Source organism: Harmonia axyridis, chromosome 6 (genome assembly GCF_914767665.1).
Source record: "Harmonia axyridis chromosome 6, icHarAxyr1.1, whole genome shotgun sequence".
Lineage (NCBI taxonomy): Eukaryota > Metazoa > Arthropoda > Insecta > Coleoptera > Coccinellidae > Harmonia > Harmonia axyridis.
In genome coordinates this window covers 26716059-26735007 of record NC_059506.1, presented here as the reverse complement: position 1 = coordinate 26735007, position 18949 = coordinate 26716059, and the positions used below count along the sequence as shown (strand labels likewise).

The 18949-nt window shown below is 33.4% G+C and overlaps 1 protein-coding gene and 1 pseudogene across 1 annotated transcript in view; both read right to left on the bottom strand.

The window, feature by feature from the left end:
* LOC123681630 (cardioacceleratory peptide receptor-like) overlaps nucleotides 1-8246 on the bottom strand; it is a 146862-nt gene extending 138616 nt beyond the window's left edge. The window contains exon 1 of the mRNA XM_045619851.1: nucleotides 8054-8246. Within this exon, the coding sequence (XP_045475807.1) occupies nucleotides 8054-8146 (93 nt within the window). The 5' untranslated portion in view covers nucleotides 8147-8246. The remainder of the gene's footprint in view (nucleotides 1-8053) is intronic.
* A 9667-nt stretch (nucleotides 8247-17913) lies between these two features.
* On the bottom strand, nucleotides 17914-18085 carry LOC123683559 (annotated as a pseudogene).
* Nucleotides 18086-18949: the final 864 nt, after the last annotated feature.

Genomic DNA, 18949 nt, shown 5'->3' with positions numbered 1-18949 from the left:
CTCAACAGCAGCAGGAAAAAATGTTACTTATCGAACATTTTCTTGGAAGAAATATGGACCAATCACTCAGCTAGTATAAATTGCAGACCACACAGCACATCTGTGAGACAGTGTAATGGTGTCTCAAGAGTTTTGTGTAGATTTTCATCAATCTAAACTCTGCAGTTCTATTCGTTTAAATTATAATAATAATATTATTAATAATAATATTATTAATAATACTTTATTCATTCTGTCAGACAAAAATGTATAGGATGAGTCAAAGGAAAAACAAATCAAAATAGAAAACTATTCACACAAATTAGAAAAATATTTGTCAACAGAATAATAACATTTACTGACTAACACAATCTTATTGGTTTTTTTAATTCATTCAACTTGAGTCTTTGCAAAGATTTAGGTAAGTGACCAAAAATTTTTATACACTGAAACCTTGGTGAAACTTCGAATCTAGAAGTAGTATGGTTTGGTTTACACAACAATTCCTCATTTCTTGTACTGTAGCTATGAATGCTCGAAAGTTTGATCATGTTACATTCATTTTCTTTGGTATAAATTAAGCATTTGAAAATAAAAATCGAGGCCAGAGTGAGGAGACATTTTCAATGAAAACTGGTCTACAGGAGGACCTCGGCGCGATAGTAAATATCACTAAAATATAACTAAAACTCTGATAACATCCCATGAATTACCCCAGAGCATGATGTTATAATCTTATAACATCATGTATGATCATCTATCTAGATGATCATACACTAAACTGTAATAGATGGATAGCAAAGGTAGTGAACTTCGAACTCTACCTATGGCAAAGTAAGAGCTATTGAGTTATTTACAAACAGTGTCGACATGAATCCTCCAATTCAAGTGGGAATCTATGTGGATACCAAGGAACTTGGTATGCTTTGCAGATAGAACAACTTCATCCAAATAGCGTACAACCAATCTGTGTTCATTGCTTCTTAGTGCGAAATCAACGCATTCAGTGTTAGCAATATTTTTGATTATGATTGAATTGGAACGACACCAATCAACGAGGCACTGGACTAATAGACTGCACAACCTTTGTAATTCGTCAAAGATCTGCGCAGCAACTATTGCTGAGGTGTCATTAGCGAATAGCATTATTCTCACTTTGGTCAAAAGAAGAAGATCCTGGCAATTTATTTCACAAATCGTCATCTTCCTCAGATTGAAGGGCAGATCATTTATGAAAAGTAAGAATAGAAGTGATCCTAGGACTGCACCCTGAGGGACACCCAAATTCACTTAACGTTCTTCTGAAAATGAGCGAATGCCCGATACAGGTCAAAAAACAATCCCGCGACAAACAAACCATTATCAAGGCATTCATAAACGAACTCAACAAAATAGAGAGCTCCGAATTCGGTTGAGCAATGACCATTCAACCAAAAATGAGTTTCATCGCTGAAAAAAATGTTTCGATAAAATTGTTCATCATTTTCAATTTGTTCAAGATCGAAATCAGAGAAAAATATTTATGGTGATCTAATGGCATTCGTTCTTGAACTAGTTGATTTTTGTAAGGGAGGAAGCCCGAATATTTCCTTAAAATTCTTTATGTTGTTGTTTGAGAAAGATTCAATTGTCGAAAACGACGTGGACTTACTACTTACTTCTACCAAACCAATAACTATTGTCTTTGTTTTGTATTCTGTACGTGAATTTTTTGCTCGAACTGGTGCTCTCACATCGTGTAAAGAATATTCACTTTCAAATTTGTCTACATTAGTAATAATAGTGATAGGATTAAATGAAATGTTGTCTATGAATTCTTCTCAAATTTCTCTGAGTATTCACAAGACCATTGATTTTGATAATACAATTTAACAATTTCTAAACGTTGTTGAAGCTTTTATCTTTCCATGATTGAATGGCATAACCTACTAAACACAAATGATAAGAACACAAATGTCAAGAAATAATACACAGTTATGCAATTATATCCAGTCAAAATTGTATAATTCCTTTGGGAATATCCCTTATAAATGTGATTGTTTCACGGTTCAACCGCACCTATAAGTCAGACTCAGGAGGCTGAATCATATGCCAATTTAACTAACATGTTATTCACATAAAATTATATATCATACGTAAGATTTTTTATTGGAGTTGATAAACTCCTATAATTATTATAAAAAAATTGGCTGAAGGACTTAGGAGGTCGATGGCCATTTGATCATATATTGATATGATCAAATGGTTCAGAGAACAGTTATCTATCTATCTATCTATTATTAGAAAAATGTACTGTCTACACCTAAACTCAGAAAAAATATAGTAATAAATAACGAATAATTTGTCGAATATAAATACATTATTCTGATCAATGAAAATAACGTGCCGAATTATTTTTCATTTGGAAATTCAAAGAGAATTCATTGTATCTCCTTTTGAAGTAATACACGATGAATAATTGAACCATCAAAACATTTTTTGAACGTATATTCAGGAATCGACTTCAAAACACGACGTGAATTCTCTTTTATGTCTTCTTTCGTCTGAAAACAGGTGCCTTGAAGATATAATTGGAATTTTTGAAAAGGGAGCAAATAAGCCGATCCATATCAGGAGATGGGTCGCTTGATAAAATTTGTTCAGTTCTTGGCTAGCAATTCACTACTGCAAAATCTGACGCATATTCTATGCTCGATGTTCGATATTTCCATAGACTAAAAAACATAACGAGCGTTCATTAAAATTCGTAATCAAGAGTGCTGTGGAAAAAAACAGTTGATTTTCTGTGATTACAAGTAGCGCTTAGCTTGTACCATATTACTAATAATTGTTTACATACTTCGAATTTGGGAACAAGCTAAGCGCTACTTGTAATCACAGAAAATCAACTCCAATGTCTCCAAAGCACTCTTGACCAAGAATTTAAATGAACGCTCGTTAAATAGAGGGAGTATACGCAATTTGTACATGTCCTCACTAAGGTTACATAGTGTTGTCGTTGTCGGATTGTAATATATTTTCAAATACACAATTTTACTATTTCGTTATGAATGTATATTCGTGTATATTATATTGAATGAAATATATTTATTCGAGTGATTCCCGATTCAATATGCGAATTTGAATATTTGGAATTCGATATCTTGTTAATTGTCGAATTTATAATGAACAGAATATTTATTATTTTCTGTATCTACCTGCTGAAATCAAAGATTTGCCAACTTTTGCTCTCCTAGTGTCATAGGTTGTTTCACGTCGTTTTACGCCCTTGAAGTTCTTTTCTGAATTTCTTATATATTTAGGTATTTATTTTAATACAGGGTCTTTCACGAGGAACCTCACCCATATTTATACGAGAAACTACTGAACGTATTTTCATGAAATTCAGCACTTATAAGTATTTCACGATGCTGATGAAATCTAAAATATTTTCAAGGCATGAGCACCTCCGGTTTTTCCGGAAATGACGTCAACTTCCGTTTTTCAAATTAGAACACCATTTTTTTATTGCAGAAATAGATTCCTTAGAAAATTTAAAGTTATTTTGATGTAACATTTTTCAGTTTTGGTTGGAAAATTCTCTCTGAGCGGGAAAATTCGAAAAAAAATCGAAAATAGAGCTCCGCTGAAACAAGAATAACTTCGAGGTTTTTGGATGGAAAATTTTCATTTTTGGGATTTTTCAAGATGTAAGATTGATGTATCCACTTTAAAAATCGAAATCGCGATTCATGATACAGGGGGTGAAAAAATCGCTTTCAAAGTTAGGGATGACAAAATCGTGAAAAATAAATTTTTTCAAATTAGAACCCCATTTTTTATGGCAGATATTGAATCTACGTTAAAAAATAATGTGAGTGTATGCATCACACCCTTGCCCTAATGTTTATCACTCTGAGGATATTTCTAATCACTTATCTGACAAAATGGCTCTGTAAAAAAAAAACTAGATGACAGATGACGCGTAATCTCTGCGTGGGTATAGAGGACATGTGTGCTAACTTAGCAACAAAAAGAATGTGGATACTCCCTCTAAATACATTTTCTTTTTTGAATAAATGAAAAAATTTTCGGAGAATTATAAAAAATTGTCGTTTCATAAGGAGATTAAATTTCCTTTTAACGTTTATAGCGGTTTCATTTTGTTATAAATCAATTATTCCTATACTTTTTCCTGAAACTTCATGAAAACTATGAATACCATGACATACCTAATATGAGGTGAATTAAATCACGAATGAATTTTTACTATTTTTCAATTTCACAGACAAAATGAAAAAAATCTGAAATGACAGCAGAATGATCTATGTTTGTCGTTGAATGCTCACATACACACATTTGCAAACACTGAACTTGAAAGGCAATCAGCGTCAAGGGTTAAGTTTCGCTTATCGATAATTCGAACTTGACAAGAGCAGATTGTTTCATTTAACAAGACCATGAACAGTCACATAAATTTTTTACTGGAAAAGTGACAATAGTATAGAATTGCTAATGAATACATGCCATAGAGTAATAAACATAGATAGAGGAAGTATACGCAATTTGACATGTTCTCAACATGGTTAGATTACGTTGTAGGATTGTGATATATTTTCAAATCCACAATTTTACTATATCGTTATGAATGTATAAAATATTAAATGAAATATATTTATTTGAGTGATTCCCGATTAAATATGCAAATTTGGATATTCGTAATCCAATATTTTTTTCCAATTGTCGAATTTATAATAAGCAGAATATTTATTATTTTCTTTATCTACCTGCTGAAATCCAAGGTTTGGCAACTTTTGCTCTCCTAGTGTCATCTGATGTTTCACGTAGTTTGGCGCGCTTGAAATTTGTTTTCTGAATTTCTGATATATTTAGGTATTTATTTCAATATATTTTGAGTTGAAATGAAACATTGATTCACAATGGGACATAATAAGTGCATTCTTTGTGGAGAAACTCGCGAATTGAGTGAAATATCGTATCATTTATATGTTTTAATTTCTGCGCGCTTCATGTCAAATTTGATAGTTCACGTTTGGAACAGAATTTGCTCTCTCTATCTATGTTTATTACTCTGAGATACATGTTAATGACTTTTTGGGATGTGTATCCAAGAAAACCAACAGAAACTTAACTGGAACAGTGGCATATTAGTTGAAAACATATCTTATTATTCAATGATGGGAATTTTCAATTTCAATATCAATGAAACAAGAAAGACTGTTTCAGATATGAATTCAAGCTCTCCAGGAAATGAACCCGCTTTATATCCTCGACCAATGACTTTCAATGGATTGAATTATCTAAATATTTTTTTACAAGATTGCGCTTCTAAGAAAATATTTCCATTTACAATAATTTTTAAAACAAAAACCTTCGATCGCTCAGAGGTCTCTGGTTATTATTGGTTATTATTGAAAAATTATGAGGTATATCGGAAAAATTTTATAGTTTTGTCGATGAAATCCAATGGTTCTGTGATATAGCGTATGGAAAAATAACAGTGCAGTAAAAATATTCAGGAAAATGGCACTCTTCTGTGGTAAGTAGCATTATGACTGTCCAGGTGGAGGAAAATTCAGCAACTCAGCAATAGGATTGTCAAAACCATTCATTTGTCCAACACTGAGTTCCTGGTACAATAGGAAAAAGATTTCAAATTATTATGCAATTTTTCTATCAGCTTATTTTTGTGAATTGAGAAACCAAACAAAAAATGACACTTCAATAAGGTGGTCTCATATTCCATGATGAAATCATTACAAAATATCAAAGGAGGAATAAATATTAGCAAATATATGAATCCCATTTGAAGAAATAGAAGTAGAGTGCTTCACCAACAGAAAGTCGAATGTATTTACAAAGAAACAAAAGAAATTGCAGAAATATCTATAGGTCAAGTTCTTCATCTTCAGATAGCAGCTCCTGATAGTCAAAATTCTATCGACTTTTATGTAATAGAAATAAGGAAGTAAGGAGTTTTGATGGCAAAGTAGGTACACATCACAATTCTGTCAAATTACTGAATAAATCATCATTGATTATTACCATTATAATAAAAATTTTACGTACGTACGTCTGTTAATAAAATAACTCTATAAAGAAAAGACATTAAATCTTGAAATTTTTAGGGTAAGTTCTGATATCGAATGACCGTTCAAAATTTTGACTTCTTGTTAATTTCAAAAAGATAAATTCGATCCAGATGAAAAATTTGAATTTGGATGTCGAATGATAATTTTAAGCTAATTCTGCCAAAAAAATCCTAATATACAGAGTAATTCAACTCTATGGCCTATTAGATGTTTATAGAAAACTAATTATAATTTTGTGCTGAAAATTTGCATATTAGAGTTTGAGGCAATGTTCTCTCCAGAATATTTTCGGACTACAGATACTGATTTTCTACAACTTCCGGTTATACCGGAAACTGACTACTACCTACTATCTTAATTCAAATGACCCAGAATATTATTTGATGACAATTTCAGCAATATGCAATAACTTGGTTATAAACTCAACGATTCATAATGAGATTGTTATGAAAATAATTATTGCGACGAGGACTCGCATTTTTTCAATATTTCTGCAGGAATAGTTTTTATATGTTCTATTCTGCCAATACGTAGTATTATCATTATATGCGGTTTTCCATATCTGTAGATATGATTAGGAAACCAGGCAGGAATAGTCAATTACAAGGATTCACCAAAAAAAGAAGTATACAAATGATCATGATCATAGACTACTAAATATACACTCTTAAATATCAACGATATCACAAAAAAAATTAGTGATTTCTACATAAGTACAAGTACATACTATTCCATAGGAAATGTTGAAAAAAAAAAATTGGCCAGTTAAAAAACGGCGTAATTCTAAAAAAAATGGGGTTCTAGTACAATGATGTGCGTGCTCTAGGGAAATAAAAAATTTTCTACGAGGACTGGTTAAAAGACAAGTAGGTACTTAAATAAATATAATTATAGAAATAAATGAGAGAAATATCAAAGTGACCATTCATAATTCGATTCAAGAAAGTTTGATCGAGTTCAACTGTTTTTTGCTTTGGAATAGTCATTCTATAAAGACTCCATGATGACTCTCAAGGAATCCCAAATACCCGATAACAAAACGACCAAGCAAAGAACATTTGTAAAAAACGATATTTGAATGGTACTTAACAAAAAATATGTTGCATACGGTGCGGAAAACTTTAAATTTGCCGCTTTTTCTTCAAGTAATCAAGAGGGAAAAGTTATTGGGGAATATATGAGTTTGAAAAAATTCCGCAATTATTTCAAATTTCCCTAATAAATACACATGAATGCACAGAACATTGTTTCCGTCGGTCAACTGCAAAATTTTGGTACACGCTTGGATAGATTCAATTGAGTTACAGAAGTATGGGGAAATTCTCAACAGTTGTGGAAGGATTTATTGAGGAATCTTTCAGAAATGAAGTGGTCATATCAGATAAAATATTTGGAGGGGGAAGTGTCGAAGAGAAATCAGTTAGTGATATTATTACCGCAGAAGAAAACGTCAATGTTGCTAACAATTCAGATAATATCATGAATTCATTTAGAGCGACTAACGAGAAAGAAAATAACTTGTCAAATAGAGTCTAACCTATGTTTAATAATTATGAGAACTGTAACATAACAATAAACATACAAAAAAGTCATTATAAGCGTTCAATATGAATGTATCCAATAATATATTCAATAAATGCATGTTCTTGATGTGAATTCACCCATTATTCAAAATGTACCTGTATACAAGACCAATAGGGATAAATTTCGATGTCCTCTACACTGGAAAAGTAACTTTTCAAGACCGAAAACAATCCGGGAAAGCACATTACATAGCGATGGATCAGAATACTGGATTAACGTAATTCATGTTCAGAATTTGCTCCGAGAAAGTAGGCATTCTTAAACGATTCCGAAAAACATTCTTTCCAATATTGGTAACACGTTGAATCATCAATTACAATTGAATTTGCAAAACACCACCAGTTATCACAGTCAATTTTAATGAAAATTAAAAAAAAAAAATTTATTCAAAAACTCACCTCGTAAAAGTAAAAAGAATCCAAGGTCTCGTTCGAGCCGTCCCCTTCCCCTGTAAAATTTCCACCCGGAAAATTCACCTCATATGTCATCATAGAACGCGGCGAAACGTCCAAGAGATCAACACGAGCACGACATTCCGGCACAAGTTTGACACTACTGCTGCGCCACAAAAATTACAGCAAACTGTTTAACCGCCAAACCGAATTTTTTATATATATATATCGCGAGGAGCGGGAGCTTTCCGGACATGCGCGTTAGACATTTTCCCGACTTTCCCTCGCGCTTTTCATTCAAGAAAACTGATCGGATCTTGAAGTGGGCGCTCTGGTCCAGAGGACAACACTCCTGAGATTGGACATGGTAAGGAGTTGGGGGATTTTGGGATGCTGGGGTTGGTAACATCTCGGACAATAGGTGTTAGAGATTGGATTTTATGCTAGATGAAAAGTTTGATATACCTACACATGCAAATATGCGTGAAAATTATTGAAAAAAATGCATTTCAAAAAGCAGTTAAAATCTATTTAATTTGAAACCAATAATGATTTAATAACGGAATAATTTCCCAAATATGTCAGGAAAAAAATTACAAATAAATATAGAAAAAAATAGAAGAAAAGTATAAAATACGCATGAAGAGCAAGTTGAAAATATTTTTCAAATATTTGGTGGGTTATGTTCAATGATTTGGTATATATAAGAAAGATAGATTCATTTCCAGATTAGATACAAAAGATAATATGAGAAAAAAAAATGACAAAAAGAGAGACGGAAAATTAAATCAAATTCTCAGAATTAGAGTAATCGCTCATATTATATTATTCAAGCTTAATTCACTAATGTTTATCCTCTTCCTTGATTTACTTAAACTATTATAACAATATTAAATTTAATATGTACTAAGTTTAAGTAAGAATCTATAATAACTTACCCAACTTGGGTAACTTATTATAGAGTATATAGAATGTTCCTAATTTGGAGTTATAAAGGAAAATAAGATTTTCCTTTGATATAATAAAAAAGGTCCTATAACCTTTTGCCCGTAAATGCTTTGTTTTCGAGATACAAGGTGTTTCTTGTAGTCCTACTTTTTTGTAATGAATATACCAGTTTATGGAATCTTTATCAATCTTCGTTACAGGTTGGTTTAATAAGAACCAAAACTTATAATTAGTTTGTTGATTACAGCTTACTAATTGGAATCTTATGATAATTTGCATTTTTCTTAGGAGTGACAGAAAGTTGTCTGAATTTTATCTTGAGATCGGTAGCAGATACGATAAACTTACAAGAAACCAAAAAGTGTAGTACAAGACCAAAGTTTTTTTTACATTCTCCTGAACTACCAGTGGTCCGCTAAAGAAAAAAATCTGGAGAAAAAATATTATCCTGTAGATTTGCATTCAAAATAAGCATATCACATGATGAAAACTTTAAATTTGAGTATCTATGCCAAATTTAACTCCGCTTTGCGTCGTTCGGCCAACGGCAGTTTGGTGCGAAAAAGTACCACTTTCCGCACTTGTAAGGAAAATAACTATTTAAGTATAGCTATTTTTTTTAGGGATTCAAATTCAAATCGAATAGGTGATTTATGAAACGTGGAATGTAATAAACAATAAACGTGCTCAACGTAATTCTAATGAATATATGAAATATACGATTGAATTCAGGATTCAGATCCTTCTTCTGAATTTCAACTTTAAAACTCTTGAACATTTCGTTTCTTTCTTTAATATTATTAAATGAAACAACTGGATGATGCGGATGAACGTTTTTTCAATTCAAAAAGATGTAGTAAATTTGATAATAAAAATCAGTTGTAAAATTCGTCGAAATAAAAAAAATTATTTAATTCATTCTTCCAGGAATCCAGATTTTTTCGAAAAAAGTAGATAATGCCGCCCAACACAGAATTCGATATAAAAAGTTAAAAATATTATGATATTAGGCCAATTGAAAAGTCCGCAGTCTGATGTACAAATGGCAGTGCTACCATTAAATCCATATGATTTGTAGTTAGTACATCTTCAAACGATACGTGTCAAAATTTGACAGCAGTCCGACCGTTACTTTGTGAGATAGTGCAATGCGAGTGAAACTGCTTTTGTTATTCGAAAATAGATGGACAAAAAAAATTTCGTGTGCTGATAAAATATTGCTTTTTGAAGGGCAAAAAAATACAAATGAAGCAAAATCTTGGCTAGTTGAAGAGTTTCCTAGGTCGGCACCAGGAAATTCAACCATCATTGATTGGTATGCTAACTTAAAAAGTGGTGAAATGAGCACTGAAGGCGGCAAACGCAGTGGACCCCTAAAAGAGGATGTCACCAACGAAAAAATAAAAAAGTTCACTAAACAATTTTGAATAACCGTAAAGTGAAGTTGATCGAGATAGCCGACAATGTGAAGAAATCATCTGAACGTATACATCATATCATTCACGAATATTTGTACATGAGAAAGCTGTGTGCAAAATGGGAACCGCGCGAGCTCACAATCGATCAAAAGCAACAACGTGCTAATGATTCTGAGCAGTATTTGAAGCTGTTTAAGTGCAATAAACCTGAATTTTTGCGTTGATTTGTGACAATGGATGAAACATGGCTCCATCATTTCACTCCGGAGTCCAATCGACAGTCAGCTGAGTGGGCTCCACAGGTTGAACCGAATCCAAAGCGAGGAAAACACAACAGTCAGCTGGCAAGGCTATGGAATCAGTTTTCTGGGATGCGTAAGGTATAATATTCATTAATCTCCTCCAAAAGGGCCAGACCATCAATGGCGGTTATTATATTATAGCGTTATTGGATCGTTTAAATGATAAAATCGATGCGACGTGTCACAAATCAATGAAAACAATAGCAAAATTGCATGAATTGGGCTTCGAATTGCTTCTGCATCCACCGTATTTACCAGATCTGGCCCCTGGCGACTTTTTTCTGTTCTCAGACCTCAAAAGAATGCTCGCCGGAAAGAAATTTTGCGCCAATGAAGAAGTAATCGCCGAAACTGAGACCTATTTTGAAGCGAAAGACAAATCGTATCACAAAAATGGTATCGAAAAGTTGGAAAATCGCTGTATCGTCCTCGAAGGCAACTATGTTGAATAATAAAATCGAATTTTGCCAAAAAAAATGTGTTTTACTTTGGTAGACCAAGGACTTTTCAATTGGCCTGTTATAATGGAATGTGGTATAAAATTTAAAAAAACTCTTGTATTTCCTTAGAAGGATAAGTTGGAAATGGTGAAATGGTATCGTTTTTCGTATATTTTGCATTCCTTACCGAGGAATTAACATTCTGATTGGAGAATTAAAATCAAATCAAAGTAATTCTGATTCCAGAAGCTGCCCCAAGCGACAATAAAATTCGGCAACTTTTAGCAAACCGATCGCCGACAAGCCTGATGAGTGCATGTGTTTTTTTTTAGCGTCAATAACCCGTAAACTGCACTATGAGGGGGATCACGCGATATTTGGATATTTATTAGTACATATAAGGTATAATGCGGCAACTTTGATGGTTTTCGATGTTAATTGAATTTGTGGGTGTTCTTTCCTGTTGTTGCTGAATGAATTAAATCTCATTTGGAGGACCCCGCACGTTTAGTACGGAAAATGGCTTTCCGTGAATTTGGCTGAATTTTTGATATGTTGTAGTTCTTGATGAACTGATCAGAAAAGTCCTTAGCCACAAAGCTCAAAAATGGACCGTTTTCGAGATATGGAGCTTTGAAAATGGATTTTTTGCAATTTTCGGGGTTTTTGCTCATCAATCGGGGAGCTCTCATTTCTGGTTTTGATGGAATTTGGATGTTCGGCGGCCAGAACCCGACTGAGAAATGATCTTCCTTGGTTATATAAGGCACCGCCATCGATAATTTTTTATACGCTGCTCCACATTGGCTATGGAATGAGATACAAAATCCAAGATCTTCCATACATCTTTTCATGCCACAAGATGACGCCAGAATAATTCACATGACCGAGAAACGACATATTTTGAGATTTTTTCAAGAGAGAACATAATAACTGAATCCTCATATATCTGATGTCCAATAATATCAAATATGTTAGCCGAAATGTTCATAACCAGGTATCGCGAGCTGTAATGGGGGAAAATGGAAAAATCATAATCATACATCCTAAGGGATAACAATTGTGATCACTGTTGATGTCATTTACATATGATATGTGATTTGTTTCTCACAAATCTCGATAATCTGACAATGGGGTGCCAAGACATTTTCCTCAGAATGTCTCGAAATTGATGATTGCATCTCACAGACCAACGAATCCGTGAAAATGTCTGCAGTTTTGATACAATATAGTACTATCCTGGTAGAATATAGAAGTCCAAGTGTTGGAAGCAAACTATGAATGGAACTTCCGATATTAACCCACGAATTCTTGATAATAATTTTTTTTCTATGAACTTTTTGAACTTCACACATACCAATGAATACTATCTAATAATATGATCGTTGGCAAAATGAATGAGTAGATCAATCAAAAACAATATAATAATGAGAATAATATTCATAATAATAATAACAATAATGATAATAAACAAAAAACAATTTAAAATTATATTAGATTTCTTGCGATTGCTAATATAATTTTAAATTGTTTTTTGTTTATTATCATTATTGTTATTATTATTATGAATATTATTCTCATTATTATATTGTTTTTGAATTTCTACACATATGCTTTTTGTTGATCAAGCTTGAAATGCCACCCTTGAATTTTGAAAATTTGTCGATCGCCTACCTTGCCTCCACCCAGTGTTGCCACCTCAACTTCAACAGAATAAGCTAGTGTAGCGTTCAAAAAATGCTAAAAATATGCTAATTTTTTTTTAAATATGCTGAAAAAATGGCTAGATATTTTGACTGTTTTTTTTCCTACATTTATGAATTAGTATATATCAGTTAACTTGAATTTCACAAATTTGGAGGTCATATAGGATATAACCTGTTTATCTATGGTTTGAAGGACCAGCATCACAGAATAGATAGTCCCGCGTTCCGAAATTCCTGGCAGTACTGTCCAAAAAAATTCCCACTGTTTGAGTTCACTAAATCCACCATAAATTGAAGACATTTCCATTCAACTTTGGTGTTGACTATATACATATATTTATAATAAACAAACTGAATAAAAATAAACTCAATTTATAGGGAAAAAAATTTTAGCAATCAAATCATTGAACTGAATATTTTATTCAAATAGATTAAGTATTCGGGAAGAAATATTGTCAGCTTTCATTATTCACAATTTTACATTATATAGATCCAGGACAGTGATATATTATAAGAGTTGTATAGGGCTATAAAAGAATGTTTTTGTTTTTGTGAGGAATTTCAAAATTGAAATATGGATTCAGATTCAGATCGTGAAATATCATTTATTGACAACTAATATTGAAAATTTATAATTTATGTTAACTTTGTGGCCTCAAAAGCAGAGAACATTACTTGAAAATTGAAATTCCTGATTTTCTATGATCACCGTCGAGATTTTGCAATGTTGACAAGCATATATCATGTTTAGCTAAATATCGATAATAATCAAACGGTAGAAATTATAAACATCGGTTAATACTAAAGATTGATTATGGAAACGATGTTTATTTTTTGAATGGTGTAATTGGCTTTTCGTTTTTGAAAATATGCTAAATAATATGCTATATGCTAAACGCCAAAACTTAAAGCTAAACATGTCTGAAATATGCCAAATTTAGCATAAAAAATGCCAAGTTGGCAACACTGCCTCCACCCTAGCGACAGCCCTGAGTATACTTTCAAGTCATAATCCCCACTACCAAGAAAAGGTTCTGTACCTGTAGGGAATGTTTACTGCTGGAAATATAGGGGAATTGAATCTTGTAGGAGTGATCAGAAAATATATCGAAATAAGACCTTGACTGATTCTGGAGCTGATCTTTTAACCGTGAAAAGACATAGTGGCTGGAAATCTAATTCGGTTGCTGAAGTCTACAACTTTTAGTGAAAACAAAAAACAACGGTATTGACAATTCTAAGTACTAACAAATATGTCTTCCTAACAACGTAGAATATTACTTCAAAATTCAATAGTTATTTATGCAACAAGTGCAAAAAGTGAATGTTTATTGCACTCGACGTGAAATTGGACAATACGTCGAATGCAATAAACAATTTTTGCACGAGTTGCATACAATATTTTTTCTACGTTCATGCAAAAAGCAAAAAATGATTTATTGAGGTGCAGCACTAGGTGTAGGAAAATGAAAAGCGCAACTTGAATACTTTATTATTAATATCGATTTGCATTGAAACAGGAACTAATACGTTACGAACTATTTAACTCAAACTTTATTTTTACCCTCAATGTTGAAAGTGAATGAACAATTGGTGCAATTTTCAATAAGAATATTTCGTAGTGAAGTACTTTTTAAATCCACTTCTTGATTTGTTACTGCTGTAAACGTACTAGTACTTGGTAACTGTATATCGTTATTTCCTTCAGGCTGAAATATTTGTTTGTCAAGATGACAGCACGTTGAAGTAGAATGACAGATGAGTGCAATAAAGAACTTCTTTTTCCACTAAATATAGTCCAATAAAGTTTTGCTTTTTGCATGAATGTAGAAAAAGATATTTAGGATATTTATCCATAAACATCTAAAAGGACTTCAACAGGCCAATTGAAAAGTCCCCGGTCTACCATAGTAAAACACATTTTTTTGATTGAATTCGATTTTATTATTCAACATAGGTGCCTTCGAGGGGCGATACAGCGATTATAGCGATCTTCCAACTTTTCGATTTTGTAGTATGATTTGTCTTTCGCTTCAAAATAGGCCTTAGTTTCGGTGATTACTTTTTCATTGGCGCTAAATTTCTTACCAGCGAGCATTCTTTTGAGGTCTGAGAACAGGAAAGAGTCGCTGGGGGCCAGATCTGGCGAATGCGATGGATGCAGAAGCAATTCGAAGCCCAATTCATCAAATTTTGCCATTGATTTTATAGATTTGTGACACTGCGCATTGTCTTGATGAAACAGCACCTTATTTTTCGTCCTTTAAACAATCCAATAACGCCTTATAATAATCGTTGTTGATGGTCTGGCCTTTTTATAGGTAATCAATAAATATTATATCTTACGCATTCCAGAATACTGATGCCATAAAGTTGCCAGCTCACTGTTGTGTTTTTCCTCGCTTTGGATTCGGTTTATTGTGTGCAGTCCACTCAGCTGGCTGTCGATTGGACTCCGGAGTGAAATGATGGAGCCATGTTTCATCCATTGTCACATATCGACGCAAAAATTCAGGCTTATTGCACTTAAACAGCTTCAAATACTGCTCAGAATCATTAACACGTTGTTGCTTTTGATCGATTGTGAGCGCGCGTGGCACCCACTTTGCGCACAGCTTTCTCATGTAGAAATATTCGTGAATGATATGATGTTCAGATGACATCTTCACAATGTCTACTATCTCGATCAACTTTACTTTACGGTCATTCAAAATTATTTTGTAAGGTTTTTTATTTTTTCGTCGGTGACAGACTCTTTTGAGCGTTCAATGCGTTCGCCTTCTCCGGTGCTCATTTGCCACGTTTAAATTTAGCATACCAATCAAAGATAATTGATTCTCCTGGTGCAGACCCCGGAAACTGTTCATCAAGCCAATATTTTGCTTCAACTGTATTTTTTCCATTCAAAAAGCAATATTTTATCAGCACACGAAATTCTTTTTTTCCATATATTTCAAATAACAAAAGTAAATACATTCACAACGCAATATGGGTCTAATATTTACACTCGCAACATATCTAGTAAATTGATAGGCAGTGATAATCTAACTGAAAGGTTTTTGTTGTTAATGTTTACAATGAATGAGTTTTCATATAATCGTGTTCTGAATGCTTTCATTTTAAATTGTCTACTATGAGGTTGATATTATATTATTGGATATCATTAACAAATTAGTGCGGCAATGAATTTAAAAAACACTAGTGTGGTAATGAAAGTTATTATGACATCAATACCATTATCAAATCATGGTCATGATCGTACAGTTTCTCCACACTCCGAAAAATGAAATATTTTTAATCTTCTAAAAGCACTTCGACAACCGTCAGTTTGTTTTTAATCCATTTGGATTTTGGAGTAGAACCAGGAAACAATATTCTTTGGATAACTTTATTACAATCTAAGAATTTAAAATCTCATGGCAAGACTTGAAATTATTGCAGATAAATATTAATAATGTACCCTAGATATACCTATACATCTAGTGTAAATAAAATATTCAGTTATTAAATCTTCGCCAGAGGGAATTTCAGATGAAGAACAGCACGTCTTCTCGTACAGGTTTCTCTGCGGGGGATGTACATGTTGTTTGTATTCAACGTTTCTATCAGTCGAGTTTGGATAAGGGACGATTTGAAAGGACTAAAGGTCGAGTTGTATAGCAGTAGGCACAAATTTATTTTCCGTTCTTCGGGCTTCAGAGGAGATTTTCCAATTCAACGTGTGGGAGATGTGTACTTAGTGTCAGAGAAAGAAGAACGCCCACGCGTCTTGATTATAACTTTGAGATGTGAGGCGTGTGATCTTTTACCTCAATTTCCACCCTATTGCATTGAGAGAATGCGTATTACGCCAAGTTGTTATATCAGTTTAGTCGAGCCATCGTACTGTAATAGAGCAAGTTAGCCAGACCTTTGTCATTTTATAAAAGCTGAAAGTTTTCTGTGCATGTCCCCTACACAGGTAAAGGCAACCAGCCACTATAGAGTTTGTGGGTGGTTACTTTGGCAATTAACAGAAACTAAAGATGTGAAGGGTGTTTTTTTTAGAGCTATAGAACTTTAAATTGCATTAAAACAACGATGGATTATTCGATTGACATGAATTTTATTTATCCGCAAGATAATTTTGTGGCATTACATTTTAAATATGATTTTTGGCATATGACCGCCACGGCTGGCTCGGATGTAGTCCAATCTGGACGTTCAATTTTCGATGACTTTTTCCAACATTTGTGGCCGTATATCGGCAATAACACTGCGAATGTTGTCTTCCAAATGGTCAAGGGTTTGTGGCTTATCCGCATAGACCAATGACTTTACATAGCCCCACAGAAAGTAGTCTAGCGCTGTTAAATCACTAGATCTTGGAGGTCAATTCACAGGTCCAAAACGTGAAATTAGGCGGTCTTTCAATAAATCGATTGTGGCACGAGCTGTGTGACATGTTGCGCCGTCTTGTTGAAACCACAGCCCCTGGACATCATGGTTGTTCAATTCAGGAATGAAAAAGTTAGTAATCGGCTCTATACCGATCACCATTGACTGTAACGTTCTGGCCATCATCGTTTTTGAAGAAGTACGGACCAATGATTCCACCAGTCCATAAAGCGCTCCAAACAGTTAGTTTTTCTGGATGTAACGGTGATTCGACATACACTTGAGAATTAGCTCCACTCCAAATGCGGCAATTTTGTTTGTTGACGTAGCCATTCAACCAGAAGTGCGCTTCATCGCTAAACAAAATAAAATGGACGTAGTGCGCGATACGTATTCCGCACAGAACCATTATTTTCGAAATAAAATTGCACTATTTGCAAGCGTTGTTCAGGCGTGAGTCTATCCATGATAAATTGCCAAACCTAACTGAGAATAAATCACTTGACAACTGTTGAATCGGTCGCCATCTCGAACAGTAATGCAATGCCAACTTAAAGTTATTTACCTCGAAAAAAAAACACCCGTTAGAATCTGGCCTTGAAGTTTTAGTAGTGTTGAAGTAGACACCCTGTATAAAATAGCAATAGTGACAAGAATCTATATTAATTGTGAGATCAGGGACCACGGATATTCAGTCCCTACTATCAAAAATTAATCGTCCAATTAATCCATAATAATCCTCATTATGGATAATGGCAGAGGTCAGTCCGATCGCAGTGCAATCTAAGGACCTCACTCCGGGAGACCGCCTTGTTGATCACGTTTATCCCCTACGACAGGTAAGATTACTGAGCTGCATAAAAATGGAAGCTTATATGTCGTTTCAAAATATATTTCATTGGTTTATAAAAACGGTGGTGCCATCTTCAGAAAAAAAGTTTGACGATAAATTCAATCTTGAATTCGTTGAAGTATCAAGCTCAAATCATTTATATAACTCGTCATCCATTGCCGGATACTTATGACTGTGGTGCCCCTGCCAGACACTACTCAACTTCAATGAATCAAAAACGATTGAATTTTTTTTTTTACATTTATTTCGAGTATTAATTCATTCCACAGCGTGCCGAAAAAGTAATGTAACTCATCAATTATTCTTGTACGAAGAATTATTTATAATTTCAAGAGCATTTTATCCAGCCTTTTTTGAATTTGATATTCTCACCCCCTCTATTCACACCTCTGCTCAATTTTTTCAAATGAAAACATATGGATTGTGATACATCAAATGAAAGGTAATTTGATTACCTATTCAGCGATGTGGCTAAAAGTAGAATTGGTTGTGCCGTTTTTTATTAAAATATTGGGAAATAATTTACAATTTGTGATTAGGGAACAACTGCAATCAGACCATTATTCGTTTACTAATTATCATTGAGGGAATTTCACGAATCCATCGATTTTAAATTTCAAAAGCAGTTCTCCCTACGCTTTTTTGAATTTACTCTCCACATCCCTCTACTTTTGTTTTCAAATAGGAATATATGGATTGTGATATATCAAAATAAAGGACATTCGATTGCGCATTGAGTAGTGGGATTGAAAAAATGATTTGTTTAGCTATTTTTTTAATACAAAATTAACAATTTGTGATTGGTGTCAGGTTTTTATTCTTGAAATAATAAATATTGAGAAATATACTCCCAACCCG